The sequence below is a fragment of the Cervus canadensis genome, chromosome 11, assembly GCF_019320065.1.
Source record: "Cervus canadensis isolate Bull #8, Minnesota chromosome 11, ASM1932006v1, whole genome shotgun sequence".
Lineage (NCBI taxonomy): Eukaryota > Metazoa > Chordata > Mammalia > Artiodactyla > Cervidae > Cervus > Cervus canadensis.
In genome coordinates this window covers 74,158,310-74,186,088 of record NC_057396.1, presented here as the reverse complement: position 1 = coordinate 74,186,088, position 27,779 = coordinate 74,158,310, and the positions used below count along the sequence as shown (strand labels likewise).

At 38.0% G+C, this 27,779-nt stretch overlaps 3 protein-coding genes across 3 annotated transcripts; 2 read left to right on the top strand and 1 right to left on the bottom strand.

Annotated features, from left to right (window-relative positions):
- Positions 1–3,044: 3,044 nt before the first annotated feature.
- Positions 3,045–4,120, bottom strand: LOC122449360 (olfactory receptor 5T2-like). The gene has a single exon (XM_043480873.1). The coding sequence runs from the start codon at positions 3,999–4,001 to the stop codon at positions 3,045–3,047; it is 957 nt and encodes a 318-aa protein (XP_043336808.1). The 5' UTR covers positions 4,002–4,120.
- Positions 4,121–15,976: 11,856 nt separating this feature from the next.
- LOC122450568 (olfactory receptor 5T3-like) lies at positions 15,977–16,993 on the top strand. The gene has a single exon (XM_043482927.1). It carries the CDS (start codon positions 16,025–16,027, stop codon positions 16,991–16,993), a length of 969 nt encoding a protein of 322 aa, XP_043338862.1. The 5' UTR covers positions 15,977–16,024.
- Positions 16,994–17,136: 143 nt separating this feature from the next.
- LOC122450567 (S-phase kinase-associated protein 1-like) lies at positions 17,137–18,556 on the top strand. Its single transcript, XM_043482926.1, has one exon. It carries the CDS (start codon positions 17,234–17,236, stop codon positions 17,723–17,725), a length of 492 nt encoding a protein of 163 aa, XP_043338861.1. The 5' UTR covers positions 17,137–17,233; the 3' UTR covers positions 17,726–18,556.
- The last annotated feature ends 9,223 nt before the right edge of the window (positions 18,557–27,779 follow it).

Sequence of the window (27,779 nt, the reverse complement as noted above, 5' to 3'; positions counted from 1 at the left end):
TCAGTGCAGCACTTTCACAGTATCCTATTTTTAATATTTGAAACAGTTCAACTGAAATTCCATCACCTCCATTAGCTTTGTTTGTAGTGATGCTCCTAAGGCCTCCTTGACTTCACATTCCAGGATGTCTGGCTCTAGGTGAGTGAGCACACCATCGTGATTATCTGGGTTGTGAAAATCTTTTTTGTATGGTTCTTCTGTGTATTCTTGCCAACTCTTCTTAATATCTTCTGCTTCTTTTAGGTCCATACCATTGAGCTCATCTTTGCATGAATTAGTATCTCTAATTTTCTAGAAGCGATCTCTAGTCTTTCCTATTCCATTGTTTTCCTCTATTTCTTTGCACGGATAGCTGAGGAACACTTTCTTATCTCTCCTTGGTATTCTTTGAACTCTGCACTTAAATTGGTATTTCTTTCCCATATGATCTGTATACTTCTTCTTATATAGGTAAAAATGATAAGAGGGAGAGAAATGCACCGGCACAAAGAACGTAAGAATAGCAACACACATTTGAACACATGCGTGAGGTCTCTGAACCACAGACTGGCAGTAGACTGCTGCCCGTGCAGAGATCTGAGGTTGGAGCAGAGTGCTTAGCCCTGGAGTCCGAACCAGTGATCCCATGGAACATGATACGGGGGCAGGTGAGCTGTGGTTTTCCTGTTGATCAGATTGTGCTTGCTTAAGCTAGTCAGATATATAATTATCATACTACTAGTGATTGCAACTACAGTAACACAGCCACTTTCGATTATATGATAAAAAAGTTGATACCACATATTTTAAGGTAAAGATCCCACGCCTATGAGACTGTGTGTGTGTACATATATGTAGAGTATGTACCAATATACATAAATTAAAATCTTAACCCTCTGTGTTTCAGAATGTGACTGTTATAGCAATGGATTTTTCATGGATATAATTAACTTGAAGTCTTTAGTTGTTGTTGCTAAATCACTAAATCACTTTAGTTGTTCTTGCTAAAGTCACTAAATCACTTCTGACTCTTGCAACTCCATGAACAGAGAAGCTTGATGGACCCCATTGACTGTAGCCCACCAGATTTCTCTGTTCATGGGCTTTTCAGGCAAAAATACTGGACTGTGTTGCCATTTTCTTCTCTAGGGAATCTTCCTGACACAGGGATCAAACCCACATCTCTTTTGTCTCCTGCATTGGCAGGTTGATTCTTTATCATTGCACCATGTGAGAAACCATAATTCTATGTACTTCTCGTCAATGATTTGTAAATTTATAAGATGCATAATTGTACTGTTTTCTCTTGTTTACAGCTAGTTTACTTTTCCTACATTTGTGTTCCTTTTTCTTTAAAACTTAAAAATTTAAAGCTTAACATTTATTTTTGTGATGTTGATGTCTGTTTAAGAATCTCTTCAATGCTGAGTCATACACACACACACACATTATTCAACAACATATTTGCATAGTTTGGATATGCAAGTATAACTAATATCAGTGAGCATGGTTTAGTTTTGATATTTAGTAGAAGAAACTGTATGAATAGCACAGAGGAGAGTATCCCAAACAGGAGAAATAAGAGCAGAGTTTTTATATAGGAATAAATATAATAAGGGCTTCCCTGATGGCTCAAATGGTGAAGAAGAACCAGCCTGCAATGCAGGAGACCCAGGTATGATCCCTGGGTCGGGAAGATCCCCTGAAGTAGGAAATGGCAACCCATTCCAGTATTCTTGCCTGGAGAATTCCATGGACAGAGGAGCTTGGTGGGCTACAGTCCATGGGGTTGCAAAGAGACAACTGAGCTGCTGGCACTTTCAAGTACAGGTAATACAGGTAGGAGGGTTCTGCACAAGAACTTTAGAATTATAATTTATACTTAACCCCAATTCAGGCAAGTATCATTAGGTTGGACTCTAAATCTCAGAAGCTTGTCTTGGATTTAAAAATAAGGATGCTCCTTTAAGAAGAGAATGAGTTTGTGCAAAATTGTGATTAAAAGTTAATAAATACAAATGAGTGAAAGCAGGAAAGGAGAACACTGCATCTTAAGGTTATTTCTGAAGGACACATATCCTTGCAATGAACACGAGGTCTATTGGAAACAAGGATTAAACCTGCATGTAGGGGAGACCCCTCCGTAATGAGGTTCTTGGGCCTGAGCATGAGGAGTGGGGGTTTATGCAGGGGCATATCAGAATTGAAATGGTCCAAGGAAAAGAGAGTTAAAATCTGAGTCAGCACCAGACCTGTAATCAAATCCATAAAAGTGGTTTGGGACTCAGTTGTGGAAAGAGCTGAATACGCAGGCCAGTTATACATTACTCTCTGAATTGTGTTTGTCTTTTTTTAATGTGTGATCTTGATAAATGTCAACACCTAGACTTTATTTCTGTGAGAGATTAAAGATTTGTTTAGCATTCCAGCTCTGAATGAAATAACAAGAATGGAAGAAATGCATCCTTACAAATAAGCATGCTAGTTAGCACCAGGGATCTGAACGTGTTGTCTATGGTCCCCAGACCACAGACTGGGATTAGATAGCTGCCAGTGAATGAATCTAAGGACAGATCAGGGTGCTTTGAGATGAATTCAGATACCAATGGCTCCATGGTATGGGATCATATGAACTATGGGTTTGCTATTGATTATTAGCATTTGATCAAGCTCATCAGATATAATGTTAATTACAGTTGTGAATATTGGGAACTATACATTCAAATTATACCAAAATGAAAGAAGAAAAGAATACATACTATGCTAAAGTTACATCTACATGTGCCTGTGTGTGTTTGTGTTATGTCAATCAGCATGCTTTTACATACAAATGTGTATGGGTGTGTGTGCATGTGTGTATGAGTGTGTGGACACCTCTATCAATAGGGTAATATTAAAGGGCAAATGCATGATACAATTTTTCTGCATATAAAAATAACATAGATAGAAGGTTAGCTATGATGTTTATATTAAAATATCCAGGAAGAAGAGACATATATTAATAAACTAAAAAAAATTTCATCATGTCTTCTTGATATTATGTACATAACCTCACTCTCAATTTTTTAATGTTTACTCTGAAAATATACTTTATTGATAAACCAATTTTTCCCAAACACTTTTTTCATTGCCTCTTTTACATCTTTGTTCCTTAAACTATAGATGGTGGGATTCAGCATTGGAATCACGACACTGTAAAACAGTGACACGATCATGTCATGGTTCAAGGCATAGCTGGAACTTGGTCTCACATACATGAAGAGAACTGTACCATGAATAATGGACACTCCAGTTAAGTGAGAACCACATGTAGAAAACACTTTCCTTCTCCCTACAGCAGATGGCATCCTCAGAATGGCCGACAGAATGAAACCATAGGAAACCAGGACAGTCAGGACAGTGACTATCTCAATAGAGCCTGCAAAGTAGAAGAGCAGAAGCTGGTTTGTGTGAGTGTCAGAGCAAGAAATAGCGAGGAGGGGAGGGATGTCACAGAAGACATGTCTGATTTCATTGGAGGCACAGAAGGAGAGGCTGAAAGTAGCCACGGTGTGTACAGAAGCATGCGAGACGCCACCAACACAGGAAGCAATGGTGAGTGGCACATAGACTCTGGGTCCCATGCTGCCTGAATACCGGAGGGGGGTGTAGATGGCCACATAGCGATCATACGCCATTGCAGCCAAGATAAAGCATTCTGTGGTCCCAAAAGTAACAGCAAGAAACATCTGTGCTGCACATTCAAGGAAGGAAATGGCTTTGTTCTTTGACATAAGATCTACTAACATTTTGGGGGTAACTACTGAGGAATAGCAGGCATCCACAGATGAAAGCACACTCAGAAAATAGTACATGGGGCTGTGGAGCCGGCAATCCCCAATGACTAACACAATCAGTCCTAAATTTCCAATCAGCGTGAAGAGGTAAATTGCTAGAAACAAGAAGAATAAGATGATTTGCAATTCAAGATTGTCTGTGAAGCCTTTCAGTAAAAAGGATGTTACTTCAGTGACATTCTTCATCTTGATACCTCATGGAACAAACGCAAAGATTTTTCAAAACTTGCAATTCATTTCCTACCAAAAGAGTGAATAACTTTGTGACCCAATGGAATGTGATTTGTGTCTTCATATTTATTTTTTGCCAGAGCGTGATTTCCCAGTTGTAGATCAGAACATGGTGACAAGACAGCGGGTCAAGCGTTCATGCCGCTCACTGAAGACTCAAAGGGGAAAATACGTGTGTTCCTCACTCATGGGCAGATCCACGCGTCTAGGTCCATGAGATAAACCAGCTAGTTTACCACCGAATCCTATTAGTTGTTTCCGTATTAAACTAGCTTAAAACTCCAAATCATTGGTTAAAATCAATTTCCTTCTCCCATACAGTAACATGGCCTAGTGTATCCGTGTGCAGATACCTGGAAAGGATATCAGCAATCTAGTTACTTTGAGTAAGTGTGTAAAATGATTTCTTATAATTTGCTTATCTATAGAATGAAACATTAATATTGATTTTACAATGCAGAACAAATACTGTCATATAAAATACATTAATAAAGCTGAATCTTCAAAATATTGTTAAATAGATAATGCTAAATTAGGTTGGTCTTGCAGAGTAGCAACCTCTCAGACTGTAACATTTTATGTGCTATTTCCAAATTCTTTCTAACTCTATTAACCCTTATTAGGTGTATCCAAATGAAATAATCAAAATTTTTAAGATGGTGGGCCATGATGGAATTAAACAATGATATTGCAACTTATAGTCATTAAATGTATTTCTGAGATACTTAGCATTATATTGTGTTTTTTCATTTACTAAATAATCAGTCATATTTATTATTTTCAGATATCTAAAATCTTTGATTTTCAACGGTCTCAAGATCTGTGGTGAAAATGTGAAGAAATTTTCTGAAAACAAAAACAATTTTTAAAAAATTATTATACTTGTTTAGATAGTTTACTGTGGTTCCAGTGAATTATCAACTAGACAATGTGAGTCACAATTAAAGTCACTTACAAAAATTGTAGCTAAATATGGCAACAATAACAAACAAATATAAACCTAAATTTAATCCTTTGTATTTTCTTTGTTGTATTTATTCACCTATGTGATAGAAACAACTGTTAATAAAAGGATTGCACAGCATCTCTGATCTTGTTAGGTCCAAACTCCTAAAATACTCAGCAAATGCCCTGAAGATCTCTCTTACCTCAGCAGAAGCAGTTTTGATGTCTTATGAGTATAATTAATTCAAACTGCTTATATCTACCTCCTCAACTGTTGCTGAAACCAAAGGAGAGTTCCCAAGGGGAATATGTTCCAATTATGATCTAGTTCAAAATAGCAACATGATGACTCACTCAATAAAAAAGAAAATGGTCCTGGGATAATTCATGACCCACTAATATTTGCTGAAAAAATAAAGTCAGTCAGCCTCCAACTTATAATAATGCTTTATATTTGTGTTTCCCTAATAACTAGTGGTGTTAAGTATTTTTTCACACTAACCTGTTGTCCGTTTGTGTCTTCTTTGGGGACAGTCTGTTTAAGTGATCTGCAGACATGTTCTCCTCCTCTGCTGGAGGCCTTCTTACCCGGTGGATTCCGTCACTTGCTGCACGTAACTTTAGTGAGATGAGCTCACCTTACCTAACTGCGCTCTTGTTGCCTGTCCTTATGGTGTCATATCCATGAAATCATCACTAAACTTAATGTCATGAGGCTTTTCCCTTTTATTTCTTCTGAGAGTTTTATAGTTTCATGGCTTATGTTTAAGCATAAGTTGACTTTTATTCATGGTTTAAGATGAGGGTTGATTTTCATTCTTTTGCATGTGAATATCCAGTTTTTCCAACAGTATACTTTTCCCACTATGTACTGTTAACACCCTTGTTGAAGATTCAGTTGACTAAATATGTGTGAATTGATTTGTGAGCTCCTTATTCTGCTTCATTGGCCTAGATGTCTGTCTTTATACCAAAACTGTTTTGTTCAAGTACTGTAGCTTTGTAATACATTTTTGAAACCAGGATGTGTGATGACTCCAGCTTTGTACTTTTGCATTCTGTTTCTTTGGATGTTTGATATTGTCTGTGGTGTCACACAAAATTTATGCTTTTTCTACTTCAAAAAATACCAAAGTTATTTTATAAACATTGCATTGGATCTTTTATTGCCCTGGGTAGCAAATAAATTTTATCAAATGAAAATCTAAAGTGCAATTGCATATCACCTCATATCTGTTAGGCTATTATTAAAGAAGAAAAAAAAAAACAACAACAAGTGTTGACAAAGATATGAAAAAAGAACACCTCAAGCACTGATGATACATATGTAAATTGGTATAGCCATTGTAAAAGTATAGAGGTTCCTCAAAACATTAAAAAAAAAAAAAAAAAAACCTACTTTGTAAGCTACCAATTATTTCTGGGTATTTACACAAATTAATTGATATTAGAATCTTGGTGAGATATTGCACTCATGTTCTTTGTAGCATCACTCCCAACAGTCAAGATATGAGAACCACTAAAGTATCTTTCATGAAAAAATATATTTTAAAAATCTGGTGCATATGTATACAATGAAATGTTATTCAGTCTTAATAAGTGAGAAAATATTGTCGTTGCAATAATATGGATGGATGTAGAGGACTTTTGCTAAATGAAATAAATCAGACACAAAAAGACAAACACTGGGTGATCTCATTTATATGAATTATCTAAAATAGACAATCTCATAGAAGCAAAGAGTAGAATGGTGGCTTCCAGGGACTGGGGGAAGGGGGACATTGGAAGTTGATGGTCAAACATAAAAAGTTTGAACTGTTTGAATTAAATAAGTTCAGGTAATCTATTATATAGTTTAGTGCCTATAATTAACAAAACTTTTGCATACTCAAAATTGCTAAGAAGGTAGATCTTACATTAAAATTATAACAGCAATAGAAGAAAAAAAAAAAGAAACTTTAGGAGGTAAGGATTTGCTTGTGACTTGATAGTGGTGATGTTTTCATGGGTATACTCATCCCCAAACACTTTAAGTGAAGTGTATTAAATATATATGTAACTTTATACTTCAGTTAGTCCCCAAAGGTGGTCTTCTCCAGCGGCTCACTGGTAAAAATCCACCTGAAATACAGGAGAGTCAGGAGATGCCGGTTTGGTTCCTGGGTCAGGAAGATCCCCTGGAGGAGGAAAATGCAGCTCACTCCAGCATTCTTCTCATGAAAATTCCATAGAACAAGGAGTCTGGTGGGCCACAGTTCTTGGGATCACAGAGTCATGCTCAGGCATGACTGAGCACAAGAACTATATTTCAAGAAGTTGATTGTATTCAGATATATAAATATATTGCATACAAATATATATATATATATGTTATATATATACATATAATCTTTTAACATTAGATAAAACTCTAATAAAGAACCAAAATGAAATGCTAGAAGTCAAAAATGCTATAACTAAAATGAAGAATATCTTTAATGAATTTACCATTAAACTAGATATGCCAAAACAAAGAATCTGTGAACTTCAGGATACATTAATCGAAACCTAGAACAATGGCAACCAGAGAACACACGGAATAAAATGATTAATGGTTGCCAGAGGTTTGGAAGTAGGATGATAAAGAGATAGAGCACAGAGGAATTTTAGGGCATTGAAAACAATTCTATATAAGACTATAATGATGGATTCATGTCATTATATATGTTTTTCAAACTCATTGAACACACAACACCAAGATTGAATCCAAAGGTAAATAATGGACTTTGAGTGGTTGTGATGTGTCAGTGTGAGCTTATAAAATGTAAAAAAATTACCACTTGGATGGAGAATATTTATAATGGGCATATATGTAAAATATCTGTACATTGGGGAGGGAAACTTGAAATAAGGGAGGAGTTTCTGTAAGAAGTCGGTCTCAGAAAGTACTATTATAGCAACACACAGTGTTGAAAGTGTAGACACCAGTTTGTAAGGTAAGATCTATCTAGCTATGGAGCTCAAGAAACTCTAGGTAGAAGCTATAATGAATTAGGCTTGAGTTGAATTGCTCAGTCGTGTCTGACACTTTGAGACCCCTACTGAAAGTTAAAGTAGTTAGAAAATGACAGTATTATAAGATTATAGAAACATATGAGACATCATTTGGGCATGAAATTTAAAATGCTAACTTCACCAATTCAACATAAATGTGTGTGTATATGTATGTATATACATATAGGCTTCACTATGTATATATAAATATATGTATATATGTATACATATATATATGTATATATATAGGTTTCACCAGTGGCTCAGTGGTAAATAATCTCTGCAGTGCAGGAGATGCAGGAGATGTGAGTTTTAAATCAAGGTTGAGAAGATTCCCAGAGGAGAAAATGAAAACCTACTCCAGTATTCTTGCCTAGAAAGTCCCACGGACCTGGTGGACCCATAGAGTCACAAAGAGTTGGACACGACTGAGTGACTGAGCAGTATCTATATATATGTGTGTGTGTGTGTGTATATGTATATAATATTAATGTATTATATATTTATATTATAATATAATATATATTATAATATATATATATATATATATTTCCTTAGGATATTCAAAATGTCCAACTCATTTAAACATAGAGGGAGGAGTAGTTAGAAAAAGTGTATATTATATTAATAATATACTTTTTCTAACTACTAATTACTAATTAAGGATCAGCCTAATCAATATAATAGTATATAACATACATATGAATAAAAAGAAAGTTTTTGTTCCACTTTTCTAGGTTTTTCTAACGACTGACATCTCACTATTTCTACTTTACTATTCTTTCTCAGAATTCTTTGCTTTTTCATGTAAATTGTAGAGTCAGAAGATCTATTTCTCCAAAAGACTTGTTTAATTTTACTTGGAGTTGTATTAAATCTGTATACAGATCAATTTAGAGTTGCATTTGATTGATGGATCCTCTCTTCACAGTTGGGCTACCTGTCAGTATTTTTTTTTTTTTTCTTCTATTTACATTCAGATTTTAAAACCAACATTCCTTTTTACTAGCTTGTAATCTCTTAATTTAGAACTTTGGTATCTGTGTATTTGCCACAAATTACTTATGCACAAAGTGTCACTAGTCGGTTTTAGGAAGTGGGATCTTTGCATTCCACAGATATATAACCCTATAAAATATTTGACCTTTCTCGCTTCCGTTTCTCTCACGTTCTAATGCTCTGTCACACAGAATGTTATAGTTACCTGTGTGCTGTCGCATCTCTCCTTCAGCCCTTCCTATCTATGTGTTCACGTCTTGTCATTCTTATTAAACTTTTTTATAGAACTGTGCTTGTTAACTCTCGCTGTGCCGGATCCGGGTGGGCGTCGCTGCAGGGGCTTCGCCCTAACTGGCTGAGCGGCGGCCGCCCTCCAGGCGCGGGGCGCGGGCTTCTCTTGTCGCGGCAGAAAGTGAGCGTGCGAGTGGCTCTTTGTGACCGCATGGACTGTGGCTTGCCAGCCTCCTCTGCTCATGGAGTTCTCCAAGCACGAGGATGGGGTGGGTAGCCGTTCCCTTCTCCTCGGGGTCGTCCCACCCCCGGGGCTGAGCCCAGGTGGTGGAGCAGAGCACAGGCTCGGGAGCTGTGGACGCGGACACGGGCGTAGGTCCTCTGAGTCGAGTGCAATCTTCCCAGATCGGGGAGCAAGCCCATGTCCCCCGCGTTGGCAGGGGGATTCTTTACCACTGAGGCACCAGGGACGTCCACTCTTATCCAACTGTTAATGAACTCTATCTTGTATCACTTAGAAGTGTAGTATTTTAAAATTTATCAAAAAAAAAAATATATATATATATAGTTATCCTTCTTTAAGAAGAGACACTACTCTGTTGACAAAGGTCTGTATAGTCAAGGGTATGGTCGTCCTAGTGGCCACGTACAGTTGTGAGAGTTGGGTTTTAAAAAAGGCAGAATGCCAAAGACTTGATGCCCTTAAACCGTGGTGCTGAGAATTCTGAGGGAGATCAAACCAGTCAGTCTTAAGGGAAATCAACTCTGAGTACTCGTTGGAAGGACTGATGCTGAAGTTGATGCTCCAGTATTTTGGTTCAGCCAACTCATTGGAAAAGTCCTGACGTGGGAAAGATTGAAGGCAGAAGAGAGTGTCAGGATGAGATGTCTGGATGGCATCACCAGTGCAGTGGGCATGAACTTGGGAAAACTCTGGGAGATGTTGAGGAACAGGGAGGCCTGACGTGCTGCAGTCCACGTGGTCACAAAGAATCTCGGACATGACCTGGCCACTGAACAACAACAGAGAATTATAAATTTTGTCATGTTATGATTTCATTATCTTCATGTTTTAGGGAAGGGATTAGAGAATTAGAAAGGCTTTATTTCCAGAAAGAGACAAGTGGATTTTGCAGAATTGTGGTTATCAGCCTCATTTGTTATTGTCATTTAGTCCCAAGTGTTGTCCAATTCTTTTGTGACTCCATGGATGGTAGCATGTCAGGCTCCTCTGTCCATGGGATTTCCCAGGCGAGAATTCTGGAGTGGGTTACCATTTCCTTCTCCAGGGGATCAACTTAATAGCATATAGCTATTTAGGATCAGAGCTTAGAATAGTCCTATACTGGTAGGGTTTTTTTTTTTTTTTCCCACTGAGGGATTTTTTAAATTAAAGTATGCTGATGTAATCATTCTCATCAGGTAGTTCATTATCCAGAAACATCCACTTGTTTACAAGAAAAAATTTCATCTTGAAACTTCTGTCCCAGAAAATAGAGTGCTTTCCTCTAGAGACTTCACTGTAGACTTTAAGAAGAACTTGAAATGATGGTGGAGTATAAGAATATAAATACATAATATTCACAGAGTATCTTGAGTGAAGAGTTCATTTCCACAGGTAAGAGGAAAGTGTTTTCGTAACTTGCAATACATTTTAGAAAATATACCTTTGAATTTGAAACTGGAATAAGTGTCTTAATATTTGTATTCAAGAGAGAAGATTTGAGTTAAATCAAAGTTTTATTAAAAATCTAATATACTCCTTTCAGGAAACATAGCAAAGAAAATAAGAAGGATTCCATATATATTTTGGTCAATAGAATTGTAAATTAGAAATTTTCATTGATTTCCTTGATGAAAAATAATGTTCTGTACAGGGGCAGAACAATTAAGGGGTTACATTTAAATTTTAAGAAAATTATTAAATGAAGAAAAATTAACTATTAAGCAACGATTGGGTATATGACACTTTGGAATCACAAATTTTTGACAGAAGAATACAAACTAATTTTAAATGTATTTTATAGCTAGTTAATTGATCTAGAAGTCACTTGCATGTGTGTGTATGTGTTTTAACTTCTTGGCTTAATAAACTTAATTGCTTAAAAAAAAGAGAATTAAACTATTCAAAGTTTCTATCTCATACAGTTTCTAGGTTGTAAAATGTCTTGAATTATGCCAAGTTATAATGAAATTTCAATGCAATCATGTAGAAATAGTACAGATTCTGAAATCAGAGAAATCTAGGCTTCAGTCCTGGTTCTCCTAGGAACTGCATGAGCCTGGTCAAGTTATATGTCTAGTGGAGCCTTGGTGTTCTCATCTATTAATATAAGATGATGCTGAATTATATAGCTTGCAGGTTGCTGTGTAGATTACATTATGTAATATGCATACAGTTCCTAACCCCCTAGCAGCCACTCAGTCATACATAGTAGCTGCCCTCCTCACTTTCCTTCCTACTGAGCTTGCTATCAGTGATACTGCTTCCATGGACACCTAGTACTTTACATTTTTTATCATGAGTGTTGGGAAACATTTTGTTTTCATCTTTTAGATTCATTATATTTTGCTAAAAAATTACAATTTCTAGTTCCCACCCATTAAAGTGAAATAGTAAGACATAAACACAACCAGTTCTAATTTTTTCAAATATCACTTAACAAAAAAGCCTGTTTGAAAAACTGGACATAGTAGTTAAACATCATACTTTTTCTCTGTCACAACTCCAGTGCCCTTTAATGAAATAAATAAATTCTCTAATGGGACATAATTTTGAATAAAGCATACCTTCTTTAATAAACTCATCTTTTAGCTCTGCAGGTAAGAACAGAGACATCAAAGATTGTTATAAATTTATACTGGCCAGAGGAACAGGTGAATTTAAATAAACACATCATTATTTTAAATTGACATGCCACATTTTCTTCTTAACATTCTATATTTTTTATTTTGAAAAGCAATACTAATTCTTACCTTTTCTTTTTCTGAGCTTAAAAAGTTCATAAGCCAAGCTTTTTATATGCTTTTGTTTTTTTAGACTGGCTCACAGAATGCCATTTATAAATTCTAATTTTAAGCACACCGTTAATTTTCAAAGGACATTTATGGAAGGGCTAGTTTTTAGAGGAGATGATTCACCATTCTAATTTCAGAACAGACAGATTTCAGTGAGTGAAATGCATTTTAATGCATTTAATGCAGTTTCTTATAGAATATCGGTATGTACTGGGTTTAATTTCAATAGAATACTATTTTGATATCTATCTAGTGCCATATAGCAAATATGTGTATCATTTTTAAAATAAGCTTTTTGTTTCTGTCTGGGACCTACCTAATGCTGTTATTTTTCAATTTGATTTAAACTTTTTCACTTTATTGGAGTTAAATAAAGCTTGGAAGTTATGTTTAATTTATATGCATCATTCACAAATGCTTAATATTTTACCTAATAAAACATATTTTAATGCAGCTGATTAAAAAATGTTCCCTCCTATGACACCATATTCAGGTAGTAGAACAAGATATTCCTGAAAATTATGGTCAATTAGTTTTTCTTTCTGTCTTTTTTTTTTTTTTTTGGTGGTTCAGAAATAACTCCCAAGTTTATGCTGTCAGTAAGCACTAAATCTGAGATTTTAGTATAGGGTTTTAACTACAAATAAAGTTCTCAATTTCTCATAATTATCTTATTATAAGCATATCAGTTAAACAAATCTTGAATTGCAGTGAATTGCAGTGTCACTGGAATTTCTCCTGTACATATCCATGAACCATCTTGTGATGGCTTCATTAGAGGACCACATGCTGGTTCAGTCTTCAAAATTTGTTTGCACATCTGTACCTGTTTTCTCTGTGCTTATTTCTATCTGCTTTATTCCTGTTTTTTTTTTTATCTTACCCTCTATAGTAAATATTTCTATATATAGTTCATGGATTTGAGAGAGAAAGAAATAGGAAAAGAAAGAAAGAAGGAGATATGTTTGGAGAGAAAAAGAGAACACAAATTTTAAAAAGTAATGTAATTTTGATGAAGCACCCAAATTTATTAATACATATTTGTATATTAATTGATGTTCTATAAACAGTTTTATTATGATGGCTTAAAACTCACCATTAAAAAAATTTAGATCATGGCATCCAGTCCCATCACTTCATGGCAAATAGAAGGGGAAAAAATGGAAGCAGTGACAGATTTTCTCTTCTTGGGCTCCAAAATCATTGTGGATGGTGACTGCAGCCATGAAATTAGAAGACGTCTGCTTCTTGGAACAAAGGCAATGACAAACTCAGACAGCGTATTAAAAAGCAGAGACATCACTTTGCGGAGAAAGCTTCATAGAGTCAAAGCTGCGGTCTTTCCAGTAGTTATGTAAGGATGAAAGATTTAGTCCATAAAGAAGGCTGTTACTGTTAGTCGCTCAGTCACGCCTGACTCTCTGCGACCCCCTGGACTGCAGCCCACCAGGTTCCTCTGTTCATGGGACTTTCCAGGCAGGGATAGTGGAGTGGGTTGCCATATTCTTCTGCAGGGGATCTTCCCCACCCAGGGATGGAACCCTGGTCTCCTGCACTGCAGGCAGATTCTTTACCATCTGAGCTAGGAAGGAAACCCTGAGGGCTGAGTTGATGCTTTTGAACTGTGGCAGGGAGGCCTGCCATGCTGCAGTCCATGGGGTAGTAGAGTCAGATAACACTCAGTGACTGAACAGCAACAATTTTCTTAATATAACAATTCAAACTTAATGATACTATATTATTTTTGTCTCTTTGTGTTCTTATAATTATTATGTAAGTTGTATGGGTTTATACAGAAATCAGAACTTATTATTATTATAATTCTTTTTACTCTAGACTTTTCTAAGAATCAAATGAACATTTTTTGGTGTTGTAAACTCACACGTCTTTGTTGTTTAGTTCCTAATTTGTGTCCAGCTCTTTTGCAACCCATGAACTGTAGTCTGCCAGGCTTTTCTGTCCATGGAATATCCCAGGCAAGAATATGGAAGTGGGTTGCCATTTCCTTCTCCAGGGGATCTTGCAGACCCAGGGATCAAACTTGTGTCTCCTGCATTGGTTGGCAGATTATTTACCACTGAGCCACCAGGCAAGTCCTTAAACTTAAACTTATCAAGCTATTTATTCTTTGCATTAGAAATAGCCTCTAAATGGATCCATGGAAACGTTTCTTGGAAAATAAAGACATGGTTTTCTTCTAACAGCAAGTTAAAGATTTTTATTTATTCTCTTCTTGATGTGTGGCATCTAAATGCAATAAAAATGTAGTATGTTTAACATCATAAGTATAATTTTCTTATAAGTCATTGAATTCAGCCTTACCCTGTTTATGGCTGATTTTCCATTACTTTTTAATGCTTCTTAATTACAACATGCTGAAGGAAAAATAAAAGTTAACTTGCCAAAAATCTGCCCTTTAATGTGATGAACAGGGAGGCCTAGCATGCTGCAGTCCATGCAGACACAAAGAGTCAGACATGACTGAGCAACTGAACTGAACTGATTGAATGTGATGAATCCAATAATTAATTGTGTTTCAGTAATTAACTGAAATTTCAGTTCAAATGTGATTGACTCTTTAACTTTAGAAATATATATGTATATTTTTGTACATTTGTGTTTGTACTTGTACAATACCATACAATACAAATACAATACAAAACTTGTACTTGTACCCTCTATTTGTATATGTACTTCCCTCTATTCATATACAACCAAATGAGAAACAGTGTGATACAGGGGAAAAAAATAAATCAAACACAATTTTGTGGCAAATAGAGTGATTTTATTCTCTTAGCAAAAAATTTCTAAAAAAACTATTTTTTGTCTATGATCAGGTGACATTAATTTCACAAATATTTCAGAAACCCCATAAATAACTATAATATATTAAAAGATTTGTTTTTGACAGAAATATATCTCAAAAATATATCCAAGAACTTTCCAGAGACAATAGTATATGACTATAGAAATACCTCACATTGCTACTAAAATGAAATTTGAAAATCAGTAATAGTATGATAAGCTGCAGAGGCCAACATGAACACCTTAATGACACCTATTTTTAGAAAAAAAATTAGCATTCATATTGTTATTCTTTGCAAAATGGCTATATAATCTCCAAAATACTGTCCGCTGTTCAGTTTACCACTATTCTTGAATGGAAATGAATGGGACAATATAATTGCCAGAAAAAAAGGATATAAAATGATTTTGTTTAAACGAACAGCTCTGCACAAAAAGTTTCATTTATGTCATTTCTTACTTATCTGGAAATATTTAATATTAAATAATTTTATATTGTTTTCTTATTGAAATCAAACTCAACCTTGTGTGATTACTTCCATTTTTACATTTGTGAACATAAAAAGACACTTAATGCACCTTATAGCAAAGCTAGTATTTAATTGTGTGCTTTCCACTATAATATTTCATGATTGGAATAGTCCTATGGTTATTTATATTTGTTTATTTTAAAGCTATGTAATATGAACACAGGTAGTAAAGAATATAACAAAAAATAAACTGGAAAATAAACCACTTAAATTGACTTGATATTTTTAACATGATGAATCTAGTCAACAATTGAATGTAATAACTTCTTTTATTAACTGCAAAATGTATTCATTTGAAGACCATTCCATGACTACAAAGGAAATCATTAGATTCTGATAAGAAAGATAGGAAGATATAGTCGGCTGGACTCTATTTTCACAAAATACTGCCTTTAGAACTTATAGAGAAAAACTAAAATGGTACAGCTCCCATCAGATTTAAATTCATACAGAATCCAGATGAAAAATGTGACTGAATTAAACATGTTTATACTGACGGGCTTTACGGATGATTTAGAGGTGCAAGTCTACCTATTTTTGCTTTTTCTGGCAATCTATCTTTTTACGCTGGTAGGAAATTTGGGACTGGTTATGTTGGTTGTTGTGGATTCCCGGATCCAAAACCCAATGTACTATTTTCTCAGTGTCTTATCATTCCTGGATGCCTGCTATTCTTCAGTGGTCACTCCAAAAATGTTGATTAATTTCCTGTCAGAAAATAAAACCATTTCCTACCTTGGATGTGCAGTACAAATGCTTCTCTTTGTTACTTTTGGGACCACAGAGTGCTTCCTCTTGGCTGCAATGGCGTATGATCGCTATGTGGCCATCTACACCCCCCTCCGGTATTCAGTCAGCATGGCGCCCAGGGTCTATGTGCCACTCATCATTGCTTCCTGTGTTGGTGGCATCTTGCATGCTTCTGTACACACCGTGGCTACTTTCAGCCTCTCCTTCTGTGCCTCCAATGAAATCAGACATGTCTTCTGTGACATCCCTCCCCTCCTGGCTATTTCTTGCTCTGACACTCACACAAACCAGCTTCTATTCTTCTATTTAGTGGGCTCTATTGAGATAGTCACTGTCCTGATTGTCCTGATCTCCTATGGTTTAATTCTGTTGGCCATTCTGAGGATGCGTTCTGCTGAAGGGAGAAGGAAAGTCTTTTCTACATGTGGCTCTCACCTAACTGGAGTGAGTATTTATCATGGAACTATCCTCTTCACATATATGAGGCCAACTTCCAGCTATGATTCAAACCATGACATGATCGTGTCAACATTTTACACCATTATCATTCCCATGCTGAATCCTATCATCTACAGTTTAAGGAATAAAGATGTAAAAAAGGCAATGAAAAAATTGTTGAGAGAAGTTGGTTTATAACCATAGTGTATTTTTAGTACTGAATAAAGCTACAAAGATTAAATGTCGATATCTTGATGCTAAGCAACTAAAGAAGAAAATGCTCCATTTCCATTACTAGTGTTTGTGTATCCTAGAATAAAACATTACTAGTCCATCAGGTTATATTGGCCTTGTTCTCCGCGTTTAGGTTTTGCTGTTTGACGACGCCTCCCTGCTCACTTCAGCCTCCGGCCTTCTCTCTCTGTGAGACCTAATACCATGCCTTCAATTAAGTTGCAGAGCTCTGATGGAGAGATATTCGAAGTTGATGTTGAAATTGCAAAACAGTCTGTGACCATCAAGACTATGTTGGAAGATTTGGGAATGGATGATGAAGGAGATGATGATCCAGTCCCCTTGCCAAATGTTAATGCAGCAATATTAAAAAAGGTCATTCAGTGGTGCACCCACCACAAGGATGATCCTCCTCCTCCTGAGGATGATGAGAACAAAGAAAAACGAACAGATGATATACCTGTTTGGGATCAAGAATTCTTGAAAGTTGACCAAGGGACACTCTTTGAGCTTATATTGGCAGCAAACTACTTAGACATGAAAGGTTTGCTTGATGTTACCTGCAAGACTGTTGCTTATATGATCAAGGGGAAAACTCCTGAGGAGATTCGAAAGACATTCAATATCAAAAATGATTTTACTGAAGAAGAGGAAGCCCAGGTACGCAAAGAGAACCAGTGGTGTGAGGAGAAGTGAAATTTCGTGTCTAACGCTGTAACACTGTAAGGATTATTCCAAATACTAGTTGCACTGCTGTGTTTATAATTGTTAATATTAGAAAAACAGTCAACAAATGCAGCAGCAAGTCAATTGTATTAGCAGAATGTTGTCCTCATTGCATGTGTAGTTTCAGTACAGTTCCCAAACTTACGGCCCAGTTTCTTCTAGTATGATTGAAAGTTTCTTTTCTTTGCTCTGAATAAAATTGAACTGTGGGTTCCCTATAGAAAGTGGCATTTTGGGCTTTCCCTTTTTGTAAAGCAATTTCTGCCTAGTTTATTGTCCACTTAATTTTAGTTCAGTGACTTTTAAAGTTGGCATTGTAAAAGCAACTTGCAAAAAACCTTCTGAAATAGAATTTAACAATGTATTATCTTTATTCAACTGGAAACTGGAAAAAGGCGACTTGAGATAAATGCTTTGAGTGGGGTTGTCAGAGTGTCTTCAATCTTCCCTGGAGGAGTAACTACTCCTGGTATTCATTAGCCTGTTTGTAGCAGGGCTTCCTTAATTGGCTCTGAGGGCTTATTATTGGGTTCTTAATCCTCTCAGCTTTGAAGGCTCAGTTACTACTCAGTTTCTGGTTTGGGAGGAGATATAATAGTTTGCTAGCTTTTCAGTTAAAAAAGATAGCCTATATGGTGTGTCATCTTTTTATAATCAGCGATCCCAATTGGGAAAAACTATTCACACTACTTGCATGTAGAAAATAATTTAACCTTTAATGTTAAAATGTGTGGCATAACCCAGAAAGCATCCGTCATGAATGCAAGATACTTTCAATAAAGTTACCTAGTAGGTAGTAAATGGTTTGCTTTTTGTGTAAAAAAAAAAAAAAAAAAAACATTACTAGTCCATCAAGAACAAGACTGGGAGTTGACTGTGGCTCAGATCATGAACTACTTATTGTCAAATTCAGACTTAAATTTAAGAAAGTAGGGTAAACCACTAGACCATTCAGGTATGACCTAAATCAAATCCCTTATGACTATAAAATGGAAGTGAGAAATAGATTTAAGGGACTAGATCTGATAGACAGAGTGCCTGATGAACTATGGACAGAGGTTCATGACATTGTACAGGAGACAGGGATTAAGACCATCCCCAAGAAAAAGAAATACAAAAAAGCAAAAGGCTATCTGAGGAAGCCTTACAAATAGCTGTGAAAAGAAGAGGAATGAAAGCAAAGGAGAAAATGAAAGATATACCCATTTGAATGCAGAGTTCCAAAGAATAGCAAGGAGAGATAAGAAAGCCTTTCTCTGTGATCAGTGCAAAGAGATGGAGGAAAATAATAGAATGGGAAAGACTAGAGATCCCTTCAAGAAAATTAGATATACCAAGGGGACATTTCATGCAAAGATGGGCTTGACAAAGGACAGAAATGGTATTGATCTAACAGAAGCAGAAGATATTAAGAAAAGGTGGCAAGAATACACAGAAGAACTGTACAAAAAAGATCTTCACAACCCAGATAATCACAATGGTGTGATCACTCACCTAGAGCCAGACTTCCTGGAATTTGAAGTCAAGTGGGCATTAGGAAGCAGCACTACAAACAAAGCTAGTGAAGGTGACAGAATTCCAGTTGAGCTATTTCAAATCCTGAAAAATGATGCTGCAAAAGTGCTGCACTCAATATGCCAGCAAATTTGGAAAACTCAGCAGTGGCCACAGGACTGGAAAAGGTCAGTTTTCATTCCAATCCCAAAGGAAGGCAATGCCAAAGAATGCTCAAACTACCACACAATTGTACTCATCTCACATGCTAGTAAAGAAATTCTCAAAATTCTCCAAGCTAGGCTTCAGCAATATGTGAACTGTGAACTTCCAGATGTTCAAGCTGGTTTTAGAAAAGGCAGGGGAACCAGAGATCAAATTGCCAACATCCGTTGGATCATCAAAAAAGTAAGAGAGTACCAGAAATACATCAATTTATGCTTTATTGACTATGCCAAAGCCTTTGACTGTGTGGATCACAATAAACTGTGGAAAATTCTGAAAGAGATGGGAATACCAGACCACCTAACCTGCTTCTTGAGAAACCTTTATGCAGTTTAGGAAGCAGCAGTTAGAACTGGACATGGAACAACAGACTGGTTTCAAATAGGAAAAGGAGTACGTTAAGGCTGTATATTGTCACCCTGCTTATTTAACTTATATGCTGTGTACATCATGAGAAATGTTGGGCTGGAGGCACCACGAGCTGGAATCAAGATTGCTGGGAGAAATATCAATAATGTCAGAGATGCAGATGACACCACCCTTATGGCAGAAAGTGAAGAACTAAAGAGCCTTTTGATGAAAGTGAAAGAAGAGAGTGAAAAAGTTGGCTTAAAGCTCAACCTTCAGAAAACTAAGATCATGGCATCCAGTCCCGTCATTTCATGGGAAATAGATGGGGAAACAGTGGATGACTTTATTTTTGGGCTCCAAAATCATTGCAGATGGTGATTGCAACATGAAATTAAGACACTTACTTCTTGGAAGAAAAGTTATGACCAACCTAGACAGCTTATTAAAAAGCAGAGACATTACATTGTCAACAAAGGTCCATCTAGTCAAGGCTATGATTTTCCCAGGGGTCATGTATAGATGTGAGAGTTGGACTATAAAGAAAGCTGAGGGCCAAAGAATTGATACTTTTGAACTGTGGTGTTGGAGAAGACTCTTGAGAGTCTGTTGGACTTCAAGGAGATCCAACCAGTCCATCCTAGAGGAGATCAGTCCTGGGTGTTCATTGGAAGAACTGATACTGAATCTGAAACTCCAATACTTTGGCCACCTCATGCGAAGAGCTGACTCATATGAAAAGACCCTGATGCTGGGAAAGATTGAGGGCAGGATGAGAAGGGAACGACAGAGGATGAGATGGTTGGATGGCATCACCGATTCAATGGACGTGGGTTTGGGTGGACTCCGGCAGTTGGTGATTGACAGGGAAGCCTGGCGTGCTGCTGTTCATGGGGTTGCAAAGAGTCAGACACGACTGAGCGACTGCACTGAGTCCATCAAAGTAACATTTTACAAATATAGTTCATATCATTTATATGCTGATCACTACCTTTAAACTAATCCATATTAAATATACACTGATGTAAGTATATTGCAGTTGTCATTCACTCTGTGATTTGTTTCACACCCTATTGTTATAGCTATAATCTTGTGATTTGGTAGATTGATGTAAGCTCACATTAATTATAGAAAATCTTTAGCACACATTATGAAGTTACTTCTCCATTCTGGAACTCCTATGAAGAACCTCCATGTGATCTCACACAATATGTTCCATCCAGGTATATGGGCATGACTTTTCCAGCTTGGTTCAATATCATATATCTTTATTCCATTATCAAAATATTTTCTTATTACTGTCAAATTATAGAAATAGATTAGGTCCAGTTTCAAACTCCAAAAATTATATTGACATTAGGTGGTAATATTTATTGATAGTATGTTTAAGGTCAAGTCAGTTCAGTTCAGACGCTCAGTCGTGTTCAACACTTTGTGACACCACGAACCACAGCATGCCAGGCTTCCTGTCCAAAACCAACTCCTGGAGTCTACCCAAACTCATCTCGATCGAGTCGGTGATGCCATCCATCCATCTCATCCTTTGTCGTCCCCTTCTCCTCCTGCCTTCAGTCTTCCCCAGCATGAGGGTCTTTTCAGATGAGTCAGCTCTTTTCATCAGGTGGCCAAATTATTGGAGTTTCAGCTTCAATATCAGTCCTTCCAATGAAAACCCAGGACTGATCTCATTTAGGATGGACTGGTTGGACCTCCTTGCAGTCCAAGGGACTCTCAAGGGTATTCTCCAACACCACAGGTCAAAAGCATCAATTCTTCTGTGCTCAGCTTTCTTTATAGTCCAACTCTCACATCCACACATGACCCCTGGGAAAACCATAGCCTTGACTAAATGGACCTTTGTTAACAAAGTAATGTCTCTGCTTTTTAATATGCTGTCTAGGTTGGTCACTTACTCCTTCTAAGGAGTAAGTGTTTTTTAATTTCATGGCTGCAGTCACCATCTGCAGTGATTTTGGAGCCCTGAAAAATAGAGTCAGCCACTGTTTCCACTGTTTCCCCATCTATTTCCCATGAAGTGACGGGACTGGATGCCATGATCTTAGTTTTCTGAAGGTTGAGCTTTAAGCCAACTTTTTCACTCTCTTCTTTCACTTTCATCAAAAGGCTCTTTAGTTCTTCACTTTCTGCCATAAGGGTGGTGTCATCTGCATCTCTGACATTATTGATATTTCTCACAGCAGTCTTGATTCCAGCTCGTGCTTCCTCCAGCCCAGCATTTCTCACGATGTACTCTGCATATAAGTTAAATAAGCAGGGTGACAATATACAGCCGTGACATACTCCTTTTCCTGTTTGGAACCAATCTGTTGTTCCATGTCCAAGTCTAACTGTTGCTTCCTGACCTGCATATAGGTTTCTCAATAGGCAGGTCAGGTGGTCCGGTATCCCCATCTCTTTCAGAATTTTCCACAGTGTATTGTGATCCATGTAGGCAAAGGCTTTGACATAGCCAATAAAGCAGAAATAGATGTTTTTCTGGAACTCTCTTGCTTTTTTGACAATCCAACAGATACTGGCAATTTGATCTCTGGTTGCTCTACCTTTTCTTTAAAACCAGCTTGAACATTTGGAAGTTCACCATTCACGTATTGCTGAAGCCTAGCTTGGAGAATTTTGAGCATTACTTTACTAGCATGTGAGATGAGTGCAATTGTGCAGTAGTTTGAGCATTCTTTGGCATTGCCTTTCTTTGGGATTGGAATGAAAACTGACCTTTTCCAGTCCTGTGGCCACTGCTGAGATTTCCAAATTGCTGACATATTGAGTGCAGCACTTTCACAGCATCATCTTTTAGGACCAACTATAAATAGAGTTTAGAGAAAATTGTTCACATTTTATACATTATATATACACACCATATATGTCTATACCTCTCTACATACATTAAAGACTTCAAGAGTTGTTGAGACTCAATCTCATAAATAACCCTTCTCCTTTCTGGCAGGGTGCTAGTATGCATATCCAAATGTATGATTTGTTGCATCAGAAGACCCCTGGCTCATAATGGGAAGGTGGACTTCCCTGATAACTCAGTTGGTAAAGAATCCACCTACAATTCAGGAGACCTCAGTTCGATTCCTGGGTCAGGAAGATACATTGGAGAAGGGATAGGCTACCTGTGCCAGTATTCCTGGACTTCCTTCATGACTCAGCTGGTAAAGAATCTGCCTGCAATGTGGGAGACATGGGTTCCATCCCTGGGTTGGGGTGATCCCCTGGAGAAGGGAAAACATACCCACTATAGTATTCTGGCCTGGAGAATTCCATGGTCCATACAATCCATGAGGTCACAAAGAAATCTACCCTGAATATTTATTAAAATGACCGATGCTGAAAGTCAAGCTTCAATACTTTGGCCACCTAATGTGAAAAAATGACTCATTGGAAAAGACCCTGATGCTGGGAAAAGCTGAGGCAAAAGGAGAATAGAGTGGGAAAGGATGAGATGATTAGATAACTTCTCTGGCTTCAGTTACGTTCAGTCACTCAGTTGTGTCCGACTCTTGGCGACCCCATGGACTGCAGCAGGCCAGGCCTCCCTAAACATCAACAATTCCTGGAGTTCACTCAAACGCATGTCCATTGAGTGAGTGATGCCATCAAACTATCTTGTCCTCTGTCGTCCCCTTCTCCTCTTGCCTTTAATCTTTCCCAACATCAGGGTCTTTTCCAGTGAGTCAGTTCATAGTATCAGGTGGCCAAAGTATTGGAGTTTCAGCTTCAGCAACAGTCCTTCCAATGAATATTCAGGACTTATTTATTTTAGGATGGACTGGTTGGATCTCTGTGCTGTCCAAGTGACTCTCAAGAGTCTTCTCCAATACCACAGGTCAAAAGTATCAATTCTTTGGTGCTCAGCTTTCTTTGTAGTCCAACTCTCACACCCATACATGACCACAGGAAAAACCATACCTTTTACTAGACGGAACTTTGTTGACAAAGTAATGTCTCTGCTTTTTAATATGTTGTCTAGTTTGGTCATAACTTTTCTTCCAAGGAGCAAGCGTCTTTTAATTTCATAGCTCCAGTCACAATTTTCAGTGATTTGGAGCCTCAAAAAAGAAAGTGTGTCATTGTTTCCATTGTTTCCCCATCTATTGGGCATGAAGTGATGGGACAAAATGGCATTATCTTAGTTTTCTGAATGTTGAGTTATAAACCAACTTTTTCTTTCTCCTCAGTCACTTTCATCAAGAGGCTCTTTAATTCTTCACTTTCTGCCATAAGGGTGGTGTCATCTGCATATCTGAGGTTATTGATATTTCTCCTGGCAATCTTGATTCCAGCTTGTGCTTCCTCCAGTCCAGAATTTCTCATGATGCACTCTGCATATAATTCAAATAAGCATGGTGACAATATACAGCCTTGATGTACTCCTTATCCTATTTTGAGCCAGTCTGTTGTTCCATGTCCAGTTCTGTTGCTTCCTCACCTGCATACAAATTTCTCAAGGGGCAGGTCAAGTGGTCTGGTATTCCCATCTCTTACAGGAGTTTCTGGAGTTTGTGGTGATCCATACAATCAAAGGCTTTGAAATAGTCAATAAAGCAGAAATACATGTATTTCTTGAAATCTCTTGCTTTTTAGACAATCAAATGGATATTGGCAATTTGATCTCTGGTTCCTCTGCCTTTTCTAAAACTAGCTTGAACATCTGGAATTTCAGAGGCTTCATGTTGAAGCCTGGCTTGTAGAATTTTTAACATTACTTTACTAATGTGTGAGATGAGTGCAATTGTACAATACTTTGAGCATTCTTTGACATTTTCTTTGGGATAGGAATGAAATGTGACCTTTTCCAGTCCTGTGGCCACTGCTGAGTTTTCCAAATTTGCCAACTTATTGAGTGCAGCACTTTCACAGCATCATCTTTTAGGATTTGCAATAGCTCAATTGGAATTCCATCACCTCCACTAGCTTTGTTTGTAGTGCTGCTTCCTAAGGCCCACTTGACTTCACATTTCAGGATGTCTGGATCCAGGTGAGTGATCACACCATTATGATAATCTGGGTCGTGAAGATCTCTGTGTATTCTTGCCACTTTTTCTTAATATCTTCTGCTTCTGTTAGATCCATACCATTTCTGTCCTTTATTAAGCCCATCTTTGCATGAAATGTTCCCTTGGTATCTCTAATTTTCTTGAAGAGATCTCTAGTCTTTCCCATTCTATTTTTTTCCTCTATTTTTTTTTTTTTTTTTTTTTTTTTTTTTTTTGCATTGTTCTCTGAGCAAGGCTTTCTTATCTCTCCTTGCTATTAGTTGGAACTCTGCATTTAAATGGGTATCTTTCCTTCTCTCCTTTGCTTTTGGTTTCTCTTCTTTTCACAGCTATTTGTAAGGCCTCCTCAGATAGCCTTTTTGCTTATTGCATTTTTTTCCCCTTGGGGATGGTCTTACTCCCTGTCTCCTGTACAGTGTAATGAACCTCCACCCATAGTTCACTAGGCACTCTCTCTATCAGATCTAGTCCCTTAAATCTATTTCCCACTTTCACTGTATAATCATAATGGATTTGATTTAAGTCATAGCTGAATGTCTAATGGTTTTTCCCACTTTCTTCAATTTAAGTCTGAATTTGACAATAAGGAGTTCATGATCTGAGTCACAGACAGCTCCTGGTCTTGATTTTTGCTGACTGTATAGAGCTTTTCCATCTTTAGCTGCAAAGAATATAATCAATATGATTTCAGTGTTGACCATCTGGTGATGTCCATGTGTAGAGTCTTCTCTTGTGTTGTTGGAAGAGGGTGTTTGCTCTGACCAGTGCGTTCTCTTGGCAAAACTGTATTAGTCTTTGCCCTGCTTCCTTCTGTACTCCAAGGCCAAATTTGCCTGTTACACCAGGGATTCTTGACTTCCTACTTTTGCATTTCAGTCCCCTATAATGAAAAGGACAATTTTTTGCGTGTTAGTTCTAGGAGGTATTTTAGGTCTTCATAGAACAGTTTAACTTCAGCTTCTTCAGTGTTACTGGTTGGGGCATAGACTTGGATTAACGTGATATTGAATGGTTTGCCTTGGCAATGAACCGAGATCATTCTGCCGTTTTTGAGATTGCATCCAAGAACTGCGTTTCGGACTCTTTTGTTGACTATGATGGCTACTCCATATCTTCTAAAGGATTCTAACCCACAGTAGTATATAATGGTCATCTGAGTTAAATTCACCCATTCCAGTCCATTTTAGTTCGCTGATTCCTAGAATGTCGACATTCACTCTTACCATCTCCTGTTGACCACTTCCAATTCACCTTGATTCATGGACCTAACATGCCAGGTTCCTATGCAATATTGCTCTTTACACCATCAGACCTTGCTTCTGTCACCAGTCACATCCACAACTGGGTGTTGCTTTTACTTTGGCTCCATCCCTTCATTCTTTCTGGAGTTATTTCTCCACTGACCCCCAATAGCATATTGGTTACCTACCGACCTGGGGAGTTCATCTTTTAGTGCCCTATCTTTTTGCCTTTTCATACTGTTCTTGGGGTTCTCAAGGAAAGAATACTGAAGTGGTTTGCCATTCCCTTCTCCAGTGGACCACATTTTGTCAGAACTCTCCACCACGACCCATCTGTCTTGCATGGCCCTTCACAACATGGCTCATAGTTTCATTGACTTAGACAAGGCTATGGTCTATGTGATTAGATTGGTTAGTTTTCTGTGATTGTGATTTTCAGTCTGTCTGCCCTCTGAAGGAGAAGGATAAGAGGCTTATGGAAGCTTCCTGATGGGAGAGATTGACTGAGGGGGAAACTGGGTCCTGTTCTGATGGGTGGGGCCATGCTCAGTAAATCTTTAGTCTGATTTGCTGTTGATGGGTGTAGCTGTGTTCCCTCCCTGCTATTTAGTAGTAGTGAAAGTGAAAGTGAAATCGCTCAGTTGTGTCTGACTCTTTGCGACCCCGTGGACTGTAGCCTACCAGGCTCCTCTGTCCATGGGATTCTCCAGGCATGATACTGGAGTGGGTTGCCATTTCCTTCTCCAGGGATCTTCCCGACCCAGGGATCAAACCCCGGTCTCCCGCATTGCATGCAGACACTTTACTGTCTGAGCCACCAGGGAAGCCATTTAGTAGTAGTAGTAGTTTATCTGCTAAGTTGTGTCCCATTCTTGGGACCCATGGGATTGCCATTTCCTTCTCCAGGGGATCTTTCTGACCCAGTGACTGAACCCATTTATCCTGCACTGCAGACAGATTCTTTACCAACTGAGCTACCAGGGAAGCCATAAAGAGGTTAGGTAAGTAGGTGTTAGTCGCTCAGTCATGCCCGACTCTTAGTGACCCAATGGACTTCTTCTCTCCATGAGATTTTCCAGGCAAGGATACTGGGGTGGGTTGCCATTTCCTTCTCCAGGGGATCTTTCCAACCCAGGGATCAAACTTGCGTCTCCTCCACTGCAGGCAGATTCTTTACCGGCTGAGCTACAAGGGAACACTGCTATTTACCTGAGGCTGAGGCCAAACTACTGTGGATGTGATGAAGATAATGGTGACCTCCTTCAAAAGGCCCCATGCATGTACTGCCACACCCAGTGCCCCCAACCCTGCAGTGGGCCTCCGCCGACCCACGCCTCTGCTGGAGACTCCAGGACGCTCACAGACAAGTCTGGGTCAGCCTCTTGTGGGGTCACTGCTCCTTTCTCCTGGGTCCTGGTGCCCAGGGTTCTGTTTGTGCTCCAAGAGTCTGTTTCCCAGTCCTGTTTAAGTTCTGGAAGCTCTGTGGTGAGGTTAATGGTGACCTCCTCCAAGAGGGCTTGTGCCATGCCCAGGTCTGCTGCACCCTGAGCCGTGTCCCTGCGGCAGGCCACTGCTGACCTGGACCTGCTCATGAAATGCTCAAACGCAGTTCTGTTGTTATAGCCACGCTTTCCGGGAAACAAACTCACTCAGAAGGGCAATGCAGATAGTGGAGTGCAGTTTATTACACCGGCG